This window comes from Prionailurus bengalensis, chromosome A2 (genome assembly GCF_016509475.1).
Source record: "Prionailurus bengalensis isolate Pbe53 chromosome A2, Fcat_Pben_1.1_paternal_pri, whole genome shotgun sequence".
Classification (NCBI taxonomy): Eukaryota; Metazoa; Chordata; class Mammalia; order Carnivora; family Felidae; genus Prionailurus; species Prionailurus bengalensis.
In genome coordinates this window covers 25,667,381-25,683,249 of record NC_057348.1, presented here as the reverse complement: position 1 = coordinate 25,683,249, position 15,869 = coordinate 25,667,381, and the positions used below count along the sequence as shown (strand labels likewise).

Here is a 15,869-nt window from a genome sequence, read left to right as displayed (position 1 = left end):
AAGATCTCTGAGAGATGTTTTTATCATGCCTACAGTTTAAATTCTTTACGGTTTAAATATTATAAAAACCATATGTACTTTTATCAGTTTTGATTGTATTATTTTTAATCCCCTTCACTGTTTTGCCTACCCTCCCACCCCCCTCTGCTCTAGCAACCACCGGTTTTTTCTCTACATTCAATGAAGTGTTTCTATCTTGTTGTTGTTTGTTCATTTGTTTTTTAAGAGTCCACATATGAGTGAAGCCATTTGTCTTTTTCTGTCTGACTTATTTCATTTAGTATACTACCCTGTAGGTCCATCCATGTTGTTGCAAATGGCAAGATTTGATTCCTTTTCATGGCTGAGTAACACTCCATTGTATATATCCCACACATCTTCCATTCATCTGGACACTTGGGTTGCTTCCATTTCTTGTCTATTGTAAACAATACTGCAATAAACATAGCTGTGCTTTTTGAATTGGTGTTTTCATTTCCTTTGGGTAAATACCCAGAAGTGGAATTACTGGATCAGATGATAGTTCTATTTTTAATTTTTTCAGGAACCTCCACGCTGTTTTCCAGAGCAGTTACACCAGGTTACATTCTTACCAACAGTGTGTAAGGGTTCCCTTTTCTCCACATTCTTGCCAACACTTGTCATTTCTTATCCTTTTTGATACTACTTATTTTGACTGGTGTGAGGAATTTTTAAATGAATTACTTATCATTTTTTATTCTCCAAGTAAGATGAAGGCAAAGTATCTTATCCTTTTCACTTTGCAGGAACTGATTCCTACAAGTGATAGCAATGTGGTTGTATCTCTTACACGCCTCTTTGAAGTACTACTCTGTGACGTGCTGGAAAATGATCCTACAAGCAAACATATTCGTGTTTGGATTATGGTAGGTTTTATACTTAATGGGATTTTTATTCACAGAATCAAATGTGCCTCTGGAAATGATCATTGTACTGAGGAAGGCATTATAAGATCCAGAACTATTTTTTTGGTGAGCACCGAAAGAATAACTGAAGATAATAATGAAGTTGTCCTGACCTGGTATTCCAACTAAAAAAAAAAAAAACATTTTAAAGAAAGTAATATATACCCAAATGAACCCAAACTATCCTATTCTTATGAAAGATCATAATTTGATAAACACTTAATACGGTGACTTAATACTAATCCAGTATCAATTTAGTGAATTAATTTTGTCTTAAGGTGAAGCCAGGATGTAGGCTGCTACGAGCTGGTTCTAAGAGACCAGAAATAGGCATCCAACTAGTGGGGGTGAGGCCAGCAGGATCCATAGAGAACGTAGTTAGGGAGGAGTCAGAGAAGGCCAGAGAACAGGACTCTGAGGGACCCAAAGGGAATAGGTTTTGTTCTCTTCCCTGCTCTGTGCTTTCTTACCACCTGGCACCTTATTTGGAAATACCTTCATCTTCTCTACTGAGTCTACCTTCTCTTCTGCTCTGTGGTAAGAGTGGTTCCCTTCCATTGCTTTCCCTTCACCTTGTTGCCACAGAAAATCTTCTACCTCCGTCACCTCACATTCCAGGGTTTCCTGCTCAGCATCCCCTCCTTTCCTCCTCTCCTTTCACCTTTATTAGAAGAAATAGAACAGACATGTTTGAAGTATAATTTATTTGTATCCCCTTTTGTCTCCCAAAGTTTGGAACTGCCTTTTACAGAACTAGTTTTTAATATTGTTCCATACCTATCAATGTTACCTGCTTATAAATTAAAAGTATTTTATGAATAGCTCACCTGTATAACCTTCATGGTATATATGTATATGTATATATGTATGTATATGTGTATGTGTGTGCATATATATATATATACACATTTTTTAGAAGTTTTATTCTGTTGGTAAGCCTAAATTCCCTCTATTTTTTTTTAATGGTTTAGAATCATTTTTAAAGACTAATATAAATTGGGGTGCCTGGGTGGCTCAGTCAGTTAAGGATCTGACTATTTTGGCTCAGGTCGTGATCTCACATTCGTGAGATCTGGCCCCAAGTCTGGCTCTGTGCTGAGTATGGAGACTACTTAAGATATATTCTCTCTCTCTCTCTCTCCCTCTCTCTCTCTCTCTCCCTCCCTCCCTCCCCTCCCTCCCTCCCCCTGCCTCCTCTCCCTCTCCTTCTGCCTCCCCCTCAAAAAAAAAAAAAGACTACTATAAATTGATACCTGGTTAAAATTTTTCTCTTGAAAATATATATAAATTTGATAGATTTTTTTAAACTAGATAAGGCATGTACCTAGAGTAAAATTCAAAAGGCAAAAGCAGATTTTCTATCCATACTAGTGCCCTAGCCATTCTCAAGGCAAATACCATTACCTGCCTTAAGTAGCCTGCTGGAGGTATTTGATCCATACTCTCTTTTATGTGAATACATGTTTTACACATGTTAACATACTATGCATGCAGATTTGTACCTTTTCTCACAATATACCTTAGAGATTGTCCCATATCCGTATACTTATTGAGTTACCTTTTTAAACAGCTGCGTGTATTCCAATATGCATAGCATAATCCAATTAAATAGAGCCTTATTGAAGAACATTTGGGTCGCTCCTTATCTTTGGCTGTCACCAGCAGTGCTGCAGTAAATATTCTTATGTATACATCATTTTGACAGGTGGTAATATATTCAAGGATAAACTCCTAAAAGAGAAATTCCTAGATCACTTGGCATGGACATTTTAAATTTAGATAGATAGTGCTAGAGAAATAACGCTCTCTGTGACTTAACTGTGCTCCATTCCACTTTACCTGGACATCTGACCCTTTCTAAATATGTTAACCAGGCCTCCTTAATATGTAAAATTTTAGTTAATTTGTGAGAAATTTATTTTAAATTATTAGTTTAAATTAAAACAATTTTTTAACCAACAGGCTTCCTTCGTATTTTCTTTGATTTGGTCCATTGGAGGGAGTTGTGATACAGAGGGTCGGATTGTTTTTGACACCTTCCTACGGTTAATCATAATGGGAAGAGACGTAAACAACCCGGTGCCAGACTCTGTGGGTAAATGGGAATGCCACTTTGATGAAAAAGGCCTGGTCTATGACTACATGTATGAGGTATGATATAAAATACTTGGTATGGTAAGTTACAAAACACAAAGTCTTGGGTCAGCAGGCAAAACTGGGTTCCCAGTTGTTTTGACCCCTGTGGTTGGTGTTTTAGTCCCTTCTCTTTAGCTTCTCCTCCTTTAACTTGTGGACAGTGTAGATAACTTTCTTTAAGGATATTTTATAATTTCAGATTTAAGTTAAATATAGTTTCTCCACTTAAAAATAATAATTAATGGGTTGCCTGGGTGGCTCAGTCGGTTAAGTGTCTGACTCTTGGTTTTGGCTCAGGTCATGATCTCACAGGTCATGAGTTTGAGCCCCACATCAGATTCTGTGCTGACAGTGTGGAGCCTGCTTGGGATTCTCTCTCTCTGTCTCTCTCTCTCTCTGCCCCTTCCCCACACACTTGCTCTCTCTCTTCCTCTCTCAAGGATAAATGGACATTAAAAAATAATAATTTGCAAAAAGATTCTTTTAAACAGCAAGCACCTGAAAAATCATTTGATTCATGCAAATTTTACTTCAGAGACATACGATCTGTGGAGGGCTTTGTTACAACTTTAACTAAATCTCGGGATTTATAGATAGAGAAGCATGCCTAGAAAGGTGAGTGGCTAGCATAGCCAGGACTCGAATCCAGCTCTCCTGACTACTAGTGTGGAAATATTTCCCCAACACCATGCTAATATAGAATTTTAAGAATATGGCCAGAGAGAGAGAGAGAGAGAGAGAGAGAGAGAGAGAGAGTTTTATCTTCATTAGTCATAGTGGGAAGTAAAAAAAAAAATCTCTAAAACTAAAAAATCAAGAGATGATCACACAATTAGATTCTTTGAGTTGGAGGCGAATCCCAAAATGTCCAGCTTAAAGAGGCAAAGGTAGTTGCTACTGGAGAGGAGAAAACGAGAGTGGGAAACTGCTCTTTTTCTTAACCTTTGTAAAAGTTTTAACTCTAAAATATGTGCATATGTAACTTTGATAAAAATAAAAGCTAAAACCTAAAAAAAAACAAGAATATGAATTACTAAAGACATATACACTCAAACTTGGAAAATTACCACCATCCAGACACATACCATATACAAACACAATTTGCTAGAAAACAGGAAAAGATTTTTCAATGCCAGCCATAGCACTGAAGCAGGGAGATAATTAATCCAAAGATAAATGTGTGTTTCTTAAATAGGGTGGTGGATTCATAGGTGCTGATTAATCTACTTCATGACTATAAAATGTCATATATGTTATTTTAGATGAATTATTCCTACAGAAAGTTTTTCTTATTATGATAGACTAGGGTTTTTAAAAGCGAATATGATAACAGTATGTTAAAAAGAGACTTTCAGATGTCAAGTGCATGATTCTATTTTAAAACTTATGTTCTCTTGTAGTTGAAAAACCGAGGTCGCTGGGTCCACTGGAATGAATTAATTAAAACTGCTTATCTAGGAGAAAAACATGTCAAGATTCAAGATATAATAGTCCCTACAATGGACACAATTAGATATACATTTCTAATGGATTTGAGTATTACCTATGCAAAGTAAGAAACTCTTATGAAAATGCATTTTAAATATAACAGTGCCATTCTAATAGGATCATAGGATTTTTGAAGTAAACTTAAAGGTAATCCATTTTCAGATAATGGAGACCCTTGGGGACTAATTGACATGCTAGCAGTGACCTCTGTTACTAGTGGTAAACCTAGAATCCAGGTTTTTCTCCTGCCTACTCCAGAAAATTACCCGCCATATTTGTTGCCTCATAAACCACTTTATATTTCTTGTATTTGTAACAGCAGACTAAAAGTCAGTTGCAGTTGGTGAAAGGCATGCATTCTACTCACAAGTTCAATATACTCCTGAGTATCAGACACACTATGATCTGCAACCTCCCACTTAGAATTTTTCAAGTATGTCCTATGCCAGTTCTTCATAGCTTAAGATGAACGTGGAGATCTCAGACTTAAATCAGAAGAGCCCATCAAAGAAGAGGACAGGAAACTGATCAAAAGTCTAGTCTGTACTGTAGGCATATTCATACCAACTTTCTTAATAACATTTCTGTAGTTATTTTTCTTTTAAAACATTAGGCATAATTTATCATTGATGCTATTTAAATGAGACAAGCTTACATAGTGTGCATGAATGTCATGGTTTATTTGTTTTTGATGAAGAACCTGTTTTTACCTGAATTTTGTGACAGTTTTATCTTTTTAATTAAAGAAAAAACAGAAAAAAATAGCCCGTGAGGTACATTATTTCTATTATTAGATTAAAAAATTTTTTAATCCAGTATAGTTAACATACAGTGTTATACGTTAGTTTCAGGTTTACAATATAGTGATTCAAAACTTCTATACATTACTCAGTGCTTATTTGTTAAAATTTTACACGTAGAGGCTAATATTGAAAAGAAAAAGGAACGGAAGGCACTTGCCAATTCCGGGGATACCCTAGTATAAGAATTCTTTTCCCCTTTTGTGCCATGAACCATTTGTCAGAATAATGCTTTTTAAAAATGTTTTTATTATTTTTTAGAATAATGCTTTTAAATGAATACATACAAATACAAAATTGTGAAGGAAAGGACATATTGAAATACATTTACTAAAATATTGAACAAATTTGACCTATGTTTGTGTAATTCATGTTTGTTGACACATTAAGATCGATGATCTAGCAGTGAGTCTGATGCCCATCACAATTTTGAAGAAGTAATAAGCATAAGTGATATTTTTGAGATATCTGTAACCATTGTAATATTTAGAATATTATCTGTGATTTCTATTGGTGACAAAGACACTGATACAATCGCTCCATTTTAGTTAAGGATAGTAAAAGCAAAGATACAACTTTTTTGTTATCCAAGTTCACAGATTCTCTGAACACTAGGAATTTCTTCCATTGGTCCTGGGCCCCAAGTTAAGAACAGTATTTTATTTTATTTATTTTTTAATTTTTTAAATGTTTGTTTATTTTTGAGAGACAGAGCATGAGCAGGGGAGGGGCAGAGAGCGAGGGAGGCACAGAACACAAAGCAGGCTCGAGGCTCTGAGCTGTCAGCATGGAGCCCGAGGTGGGACACAAACTCACAAACTGCGAGATCATGACCTGAGCAGAAGTCAGATGCTCAACCAACTGAGTCACCCAGGTGCCCCAAGAACAGGATTTTATTAAAAAAATTTTTTTAACAAATAGTTGTCTATAAGGCAAGTGTTACTCAGACTGAAACATGTAGATGAAGTTTCAGGGGCCACCATAGTTCTTTTTTTTTTTTTTTTTCTAATTTCTATTTAATTTATTTTTTTAATTTACATCCAAGTTAGCATATAGTGTAACAATGATTTCTGGAGTAGATTCCTTAATGCCTCCTTGCCCTTTTAGCCTGTCTCCCTTCCCACAACCCCTCCAGCAACCCTCTGTTTTCCATATTTGAGTCTTTTATGTTTTTGTCCCCCTCCCTGTTTTTATATTATTTTTGCTTCCCTTCCATTATGTTCATCTGTTTTGTATCTTAAAGTCCTTATATGAGTGAAGTCATATGATATTTCTCCTTCTCTGACTGACTTATTTTGCTTAGCATAATAGCCTCTAGTTCCATCCACGTAGTTGCAATGGCAAGATTTCATTCTTTTTTATTGCTGAGTAATACTCCATCGTGTGTGTGTGTGTGTGTATATATATATATATATATATATATATATATATACACACACCACATCTTCTTTATCCATTTATCCATTGATAGACATTTGGGCTCTTTCCATACTTTGGCTATTGTTGATAGCAGTGCTGTAAACATTGGGGTATGTGTGACCCTATGAATCAGCATTCCTGTATCCTTTGGGTAAATTCCTAGTAGTAGAACTCCTGGGTCATAGGGTAGTTTTATTTTTAATTTTTGGAGGAACTTCCATACTGTTTTCCAGAGTGGCTGCACCAGTTTGCATTTCCACCAGCAGCACAAAAGAGATCCTCTTTCTCTGCATCCTCGCCAACATCTGTTGTTGCCTGAGTTGTTAATGTTAGCCATTCTGACAGGTGTGAGGTGGTATCTCCTTGTGGTTTTGATTTGTATTTCCCAGATGATGAGTGATGTTGAGCATTTTTTCATGTGTCGGTTGGCCATCTGGATGTCTTCTTTGGAGAAATGTCTATTCATGTCTTCTGCCCATTTCTTCACTGGATTATTTGTGTTTTGGGTGTTGAGTTTGAGAAGTTCTTGATAGATTTAGATACTAACCCTTTATCTGATATGTCATTTGCAAATATCTTCTCCCATTCTGTTGGTTGCCTTTTAGTTTTGCTGATTTTTCCTTCACTGTGTAGAAGCTTTTTATTTTGATGAGATCCCAATAGTTCATTTTTGCTTTTGTTTCCCTTGCCTCCGGAGACATGTTGAGTAAGAAGTTGCTGCAGCCAAGGTCAAAGAGGTTTTGCCTGCTTTCTCCTCAAGGATTTTGATGGCTTCCTGTCTTACATTGAGGTCTTTCATCCATTTTGAGTTTATTTTTGTGTATGGTGTAATAAAGTGGTCCAGGTTCATTCTTCTGCATGTCACTGTCCAGTTTTCCCAGCACCACTTGCTGAAGAGGCTGTCTTTATCCCATTGGATATTCTTTCCTGCTTTGTCAAAGATTAGTTGGCCATATGTTTGTGGGTCCATTTCTGGGTTCTCTATTCTGTTCCATTGATCGGAGTGTCTGTTCTTGTGCCTGTATGGGCCACTGTAGTTCTAAAAGAACTTTAATTTTATGGTGCTACAGTGATAATTTTTGAAATTAATATTAGCATAATTTGCGTCCCTTAGATGACCGTGTACAACAGGACACTGCTTCTCAGCTTTAGCATCCATCCTTGTGTTTGTCTTTATGTATTGTGGGGTGCCAAATTATCACTCAGAGTGTCGGTATTTAATTTTTAATTCTAAACAAGATTTCCACTGTGATTCCCCACAGTTCTGTGGACATAAATTCATAAGATTTTTTTTTCCTTTTTAAATTAGTTATGATCACTCAAGAATGAGAAACCCTGGGGCTTCTGGGTAGCTTAGTCAGTTAAGTTTCTGACTTTGGCTCAGGTTCATGGATTTGAGCCCCACATCCAGCTCTCTGTTGTCAGCACAGAGCCTGCTTCAGATCCTCTGTTCCCCTATCTCTTTGCCCTTCCCCACTTGCACTCTCTCTCTCAAAACTAACATTAAATAAAAAAAAAGAATGAGAAACTCTGCTTGAGGCCCCACTGAATTGAGAATTCCTTAGAGTTTACTTTTAGACAAGTGTTTCTTTTTTTTTTTTTAATTTTTTAATGTTTATTTATTCTTGAGAGAGAAACAGAGACAGAGTGTGAGTGGGGGAGGGTCAGAGAGAGAGGGAGACACAGAATCTGAAGCAGGCTCCAGGCTCTGAGCTGTCAGCACAGAGCCTGACGTGGCGCTTTAGACAAATGTTTCTAAAGGCTATTCTAAAATGCTATTTTAGATTCTAAAATCCGGTTAAGAGGTATATATCACTATTAGCTTTAGACTTCATGGTCACCTAGTTTTTACAAACTGTGAAACAGCCTAATCCTGTCTTACTGTCTCACCTTATTAGTCTCTTCCACATTGCACCCCCTTGCCCATACCTCCAACTGAAAGTACAAAAATACATCCCTTTTCTGAGGAGACAAGCTTTAGCTTTATTTTCTGAAAAGCAAAGCATGTTATTACTTGTTTATGAGTGGTTTTGCATATAGTAATGTTACATCTGTCCAAATAATAGTTTGATACTATAAAAGTCTCAGTAACAGTAAACGAAGTGTGTGCCAGTCCTCACTTTTTTTCAGTCTTACACGATTAAAACAGGAATTTTTAGATGAAGGTGATTTGATTATTTAAGTTTGCAACCAATTTCAGCCTTCTTCAGTAAAAATGTTATTCTGTCTTTTTCCCTTTCAAACGATATGTTCATTGTTTTCATAAAGGCCATTGCTTTTTGTGGGTCCAACCGGTACAGGAAAATCAGTGTATGTGAAGGATAAACTAATGAATCACTTGGAAAAGGACGAGTATTTCCCTTTTTATATTAATTTCTCTGCACGGACCAGTGCCAACCAGGTTCAGGTTAGTTTAAACCCAGAAACATGGGTCAATAATGAACTTTTTTACCTTATTTGATTAGTTTTTAAAATTGTATATTAAGGGTGGGAGGGAGGGGAGGGTGGGTGATGGGTATAGAGGAGGGCATCTTTTGGGATGAGCACTGGGTGTTGTATGGAAACCAATTTGATAATAAATTATGAGCAGCTGTGTAAATCTTCTATAAATTTAAGTAAAACTAAAGAACTCTTGGTTTTTGCATTATAAGTAAGTTTCTGTTTTTTTTTTTAATTTTTTAATTTATTTTTGAGAAAGAGCACAAGTGGGAGCAGGGGAGGGACAGAGAGAGGGGAACAGAAGATCCTAAGTGGGCTCTGTGCTGACAGCAGGGAGCCAGATGTGGGGCTCCATGACCTGAGTGGAAGTCAGGAGCTTAATTGCTTAATCGGCTGAGCCACCCAGGTACCCCTATAAGTAAGGTTTTAAAAACAAGTTTTAAGGCAAAAGTTCAAGAGAGCATTTTTTAAAAATTTATGTTCCCATCTGTATTAATTAAATTTTGGGGTTGAATATTGATTTTTATTTTAAACTTGCCTATTTAAAAACAAAGGATAAGAGGCACCCCAGTTGAGGCGCCTGGGTGGCTCAATTGGCTAAGCAACCAACTCTTGATTTTGGCTCAGATCATGATCTTATGGTTCCTGGGATGGATCCCCACATCTGGCTCTGTGCTGACATTAGTGGGGACTGCTTGGGATTCTCTCTTTTCTGCTTTCTCTGCCCCTTCCTTGCTCACACACACATGTGTGCACTCTCTCTCAAATAAATTTTGAAAACATAAAAGGACACCAACATAATAATGTTGGAACCACATTCAAAGGAACATTTTTGCATGATTGCTAAATTATTGAGCTTTGTCATCCTTTTTTGTAAGCACCAGAAGAAGCCACAGTTGATTTCTTAACTGCAGAAGACACCGGGGGAGAGAAAGAGAGAACAAGAAATTTCAACTGTTCATTTTAAACTTTCCTAGAGGGTCCCTAAGGGTGTTTACTGCCTACTGAAGCTCTGTCCATGAAAGATCTTTCAAACTGTGGATTTTTGTATGATCTTAGGTGACAATAGGTGACAGGAACCTAGCAGCTGGGCATCCCCATCTTTGTGCCAAGTTTAAAGTACTGCATGAGACCCTTTCTAGTCACCATTTTAATCATCCATGCCTAAATTCATGTGTGTGCATTGTCACCTGACCTATGGGACTCATTTCTGTTGTTTTAAGCCTATAGAATTCCCTTAATTTCAAAGTCGTATAAATTTAGATTTGTGCTTTTAGACATGAAGTTAAAGTTAATAGGTATGTTGGGGTATCCAATGAGGAAAATATTTTGCATTTGTGTGCAATATAAATATATAAATAGGTATGTATGTAACAATTCTGAGCCCATAGAAGGATTTCAGTAAATGCTTTTCGATGTTGAATATAATAAGGTTTGATATCACCCTAAAAATGAATAAATATAAACACACAAGAGTGCTTCTTGTCATTATTTCCTTATACAATTAGACTGTAAATTCTTTTTTTTCCCCCTAATGTTAAGTATGGCTTTAAATACTACTCTTCTTTATATTTTAGAATATTATTATGGCTAGATTGGATAAAAGACGCAAAGGAGTTTTTGGACCACCTATGGGAAAGAAGTGTATAATTTTTATAGATGACATGAATATGCCTACATTGGAGAAATACGGAGCTCAACCTCCTATTGAATTATTACGACAATTTTTTGACTGTGGGAACTGGTAACTATTTAACTGAAGTTTTAATTAGCCATGCTAAAGTCATTTTTGTTCTCTTTTTCTGTTTGACTCACATTAAAGTAATACCTATTTTCAATATTTATGGGAAAAAAACGGTTGCTTAGATTTTCCTCTACAGAAATTTTTAGAAGACTTTTCTATACCTTTTGATGACATTCTGTCCTCTGAACGTGTGAGATTACTGGGATGGGTAATCCGGTATTGGAAATGTATTTATTCAATAATGTAGTAAACTCTTTCCTTTTCAACTATTATTTTCAGTCACTGAAAATAACTTACAGATTACATCTTTCAAAGTTCCATTCTCCCAGGGCTGAGAATTTGTGGGTAGGCTTCAAACTAAGGAACCATAATCAGCACCCTATGCCTCTGCTGCTTTAAATTTCTGTATTTTATGTGACTGCCATATCTTTGAGATAGGACTGCCATATCTTTGAGAAAGATTTGTCAAAACCATTTTGGTTTTGACAGCAATTTCATAGATAATTCTTCCCCTCCCTCCATCCCATTTTTATGATGATATGATTAGTTTCCAATATGTGAGATGTTGTATTTTTTAGTTAGGATTAGTAATTCTTCATTCCCTCCTCTTAAATATACTTCCCTAAGGCCCCAGTATGCATGGTTTTTCGTTTGTTTGTTTGTTTGTTTGTTTGTTAATCAAAGGCAAGGGTCGACTAATGTTGAAGCTTAGTCATATTTTTGAAATACATTTTTGTTATTACTACAGACCCTTGGAATCCTGCCTCCAGGAGATAACTCCTATTCCTTCAAGGTGTTTTTTTTCTATACAAATACATTTTTATTTTAAAAAACAGACATGTTATACAATGTTTTATAACTTATTTTCACTTAAAAATTTATCTTGAGCACCTATTCATGTTGTTTATTTCATTCATTTTATTGGCCTTTTATTTTTTCATTTCATTGGCTTTTAATACAATTTAGTTGTGTAGATCCTGCCATAATTTATTTAACAAGCCCCCTGCTGATAGTTATTAGGGTTGTTGCCAAAAACCAAGTCATATTTTCATACTTTTTGTTAGGAGTACTATTAGACTAAGGGCTGCCTATATAGATTTCTCCCACATTCCCTGCCCCCTTTTTGTAAGAACTTCAATATTAAAGGACTTAATGGCCTGTTAGAAATAGGCACATTTTCACTCTGGTTCCAACTAAGTTGAGCCATTTATATATTCCTTTCTGATTAAAACTTCTTTGGAGCTTTGATATTCCCCCATTGTGTCTCTCTTTACATAACAAAAGCATTACAGGTACTATTTAGGCATCTTTATGTGCTCTGAAGATAAGATCTGAGATGCGAAAACAAAATCAGGACTTTGCTGTAAGTAACTGGATGACTATATAATTTATTGTTCAGACTGGGACATTCCTAAGCACAAAAGGGGAGTGTTATTAATAATGACTCCAGGGGCGCCTGGGTGGCTCAGTCGGTTAAGCGGCCGACTTCGGCTCAGGTCATGATCTCACGGTCCGTGAGTTCGAGCCCTGCGTCAGGCTCTGTGCTGACAGCTCAGAGCCTGGAGCCTGTTTCAGATTCTGTGTCTCCCTCTCTCTCTGCCCCTCCCCTGTTCAAGCTCTGTCTCTCTCTGTCTCAAAAATAAATAAATGTTAAAAAAAAAAAATTAAAAAAAAAAATAATGACTCCAGGCAAGCACAAACCAGAATTGTCCTAGGCAAAATGGCATATGTGGTCACCCTACCTATAACCAGCTACAAACAAGAATGATCTCTCATCCATGCTTCTGGATTTGGAGTGAGGGAGGAAAAAGTAGAGAGTCAAACTGGAAAGGGAAGGGTAAAATGAAAGGACATTATAGATACCCAGAATTTGGCAACAGAATTAGTGTCACTGGAAGGAGAAATAGGACACTGCTTTAAAAAACATTCTCTTCTGGGGCCCGTGGGTGGCTCAGTTGGTTAAGCATCCGACTTAGCTCAGGTCATGATCTCGCGGTCAGTGAGTTCCAGCCCCGCGTTGGATTCTGCACTAACAGCTCAAAGCATGGAGACTCCTTTGGATTCTGTGTCTCTGGCTGTCTCTGCCCCTGCCCCACTTGCACTCTGTCTCTCTCAAAAATACATAAACATTAAAACACACACACCACACACATTCTCTTCACAGACTGGTGGTTGCTTGAGGCAGGGGTTGGGGGATGGGTGAAATAGGTGAAGGGAGTCATAAGGTACAAATTTCCAGTTATATAATGGGTAAGTCTGAGGGATGTAATGGATAGCATGGTGAATATAGTTAATAATACTGTATTGCATATTTGAAAGTAGCTAGGAGAGTGGATTTTGAAAGTTACCACGAGAAAAATTTTGTCATCATGTGTAGTGATGGATGTTAACCTGACTTACTGGGGTAATTGTTTTGCAATATATACAAATATGGAATCATTATGTTGTGCACCTGAAAGGAATATAATGTTATATCAAATAAAAAAATATTTTTAATTATTTTTGCTTTTCTACTCCAAGCATTTTCTAGGGTTCTTCCCTTTATTTATTTAAAACAAATTTTAAATATTTGTTTATTTTTGAGAGAGAGAGGCGGGGGAGGGGCAGAGAGAGAGGGAGACAGAATCCGAAGCAGGCTCCAGGCTCTGAGCTGTAGGCATGAAGCCCAATGCAGGGCTGAAACCCACGAACCAGGAGATCATGACCTGAGCTAAAGTTGGACACTCAACTGACTGAGCCATCCAGTACCCCTAGGGTTCTTTCTTTTAGAGACGCTAAAATCAGATTACATTTCTAGGCAGATCAACATTTCATTCTATCTTTACTGGCTTATAACTGATTGCTTTGGAATTTTTATGTGCTTTCAAGGTATGACCTTAAGGATACAAGTAAAATCACATTGGTTGACATAGAGCTGATGGCTGCCATGGGCCCTCCAGGTGGTGGAAGAAATCCAGTCACTCCTCGTTTTATTCGACATTTCAACATCTGCTCTATTAATACTTTCAGTGACGAAACTATGGTCCGAATCTTCTCCTCAATTGTAGCATTCTACCTTAGGACTCATGAGTTTCCTCCAGAGTACTTTTTAATTGGGAACCAACTTGTCAGTGGGACAATGGAGGTGAGCAAATAATGCAATATAAAATGTTTTAGTATTTCATATATTCCTCATTTGGTCCTTTTTTTTTTTTTTAACATTTTTTTTCTTAGTCATTTACTTTGGTCTTCGGTATCTAAGAAACTGTTAAGGAGGCTTGAGAACAGGAAGATCAGAGGCTTTGAAATCAGGGAATCTAACTGGGTTTGAGCCTTGATTGCTATTTCCTAGCTATAAGTGGCCTAGAGAAAGTAATTTGAACTTCTAGAAACTCAGTTTTTTAATCACTAAAATGGAAGATAGCACCTATTTCACAAGGTTGTTATAAGGAAAAAATTTAGAATCAGTATCTGCCACACCACAGGGGTTTCCCTAATTGTTAGGTTTCTACCCTGGTGTTTATTAATTTTTTCTTCCCTTCTAATCTGCATGTTTGTCTTTAAAAAGAAATAGAGGGAGTGCCTGGCTGGCTTATTTGGTAGAGCATGCAACTCTTGATCTTGGGGTTGTGAGTTCTAGCCCCACATTGGGCATAGAGCCTAGATAGATAGATAGGGAGATAAATAGGGGAGATAGATAGGGAGATAGGGAGATGGTGAAGTTGGGGGACTTCAGCTTATGAATGCATCCTTTTTAGTCATACAACATAATTTAGGAGTAGCAGTGAAAAAATATAATAGTAAGGAAACACAAGGGTGGGAACAGAAAACAAGACTGCCTAATGGCTTTGCATAATTCAGGGTGTGTTATCTGCCTCTACTCAGAGGGCATAGCCAGCCTCATCACCAATGGTAAAAGGGAAAATTGTATATAAGGTAAGTGAGTGATAGATCACTGAACTAAGCTTTCTGGAGCGTCGATAAAGTGGGGTACACTGTGGGATCACTGCAACCAGAAGCACAAAACTCCCTAGAATCATTCCATCAGTTTCCGAGAGCATTGTGTCTTTCTGAAGTTTCTCCCTTACTCTGGTGGAAAATTTGTGCTGTTAAAATAGAGAAACTATGAGCAAAGGGATAGTGCATTGAAAGTACTAAACTTATTCTGATACAGAAAAGTTCTTCTATTTATAAAATATGTTATATGTATTTCAGACATCTCCTGGAAAAAGAAGGGAGTTGGTGAGGCAGAAAGGGATCTTTTTTTTTTTTTTTTTTTTTTTTAAGCATTTTAGACCTACCACATTGCAGATGCTGGAAGTGGGGGATAATCATAGAACACAGACAAAAAAATAATTTCATTTGAGGTTTTTTTGGGGGGCTATATTATAAAAAGACTTAATTTACTTATAGAATATTAAAGTTTATTTGGTGAATTTAGCAAATAGTAAAAACATACATTATTTCCATATTATAGCCAATCGAGATAGAAGGGAGAAGAGGCAGAGAGAAAATAAGAGCAAAGGGAAGGAAGAGGATACATTGATTTGTTTTGAAGTCAAGGGTAGCCAAAGGAAATTGTTTCATCCTTGCCACCATTTGGAATGGTTCAGAATGAGTTATCTGGTTTCACTCTCTACTAAAGTTTTTGCTAATTATTTAATCACAAGTCATTCAGCTTTAAATGGAGCAACTGTAATAACTGGGAAATAAATGCATGGTCACTTCTTGGGCTTGGATGGAATTTGATAATATTAAGTTCCTTCGACCTCATAATGCCTGCTATAAGCCAAAAAAAAAAAGCTGTGTGCCATGCTAGACTGGGTACTATACAATTTTCTAAACCAATATAATTTTTTTAAGTTTATTTACTTATTTTGAGAGAGATCATGAGAGCATGTGTGTGAGCAGGGGAGGAGCAGAGAGAGAGGGAGAGAG

General features: G+C 36.8%; 1 protein-coding gene across 1 annotated transcript in view; it reads left to right on the top strand.

Annotated features, from left to right (window-relative positions):
- DNAH12 (dynein axonemal heavy chain 12) overlaps positions 1-15,869 on the top strand; it is a 219,686-nt gene that overhangs the window by 105,987 nt on the left and 97,830 nt on the right. The window contains exons 35-40 of the mRNA XM_043587710.1: positions 768-887; positions 2,889-3,077; positions 4,463-4,614; positions 9,038-9,176; positions 10,786-10,952; positions 13,821-14,076. Coding sequence (XP_043443645.1) covers positions 768-887; positions 2,889-3,077; positions 4,463-4,614; positions 9,038-9,176; positions 10,786-10,952; positions 13,821-14,076 — 1,023 coding nt within the window. The remainder of the gene's footprint in view (positions 1-767; positions 888-2,888; positions 3,078-4,462; positions 4,615-9,037; positions 9,177-10,785; positions 10,953-13,820; positions 14,077-15,869) is intronic.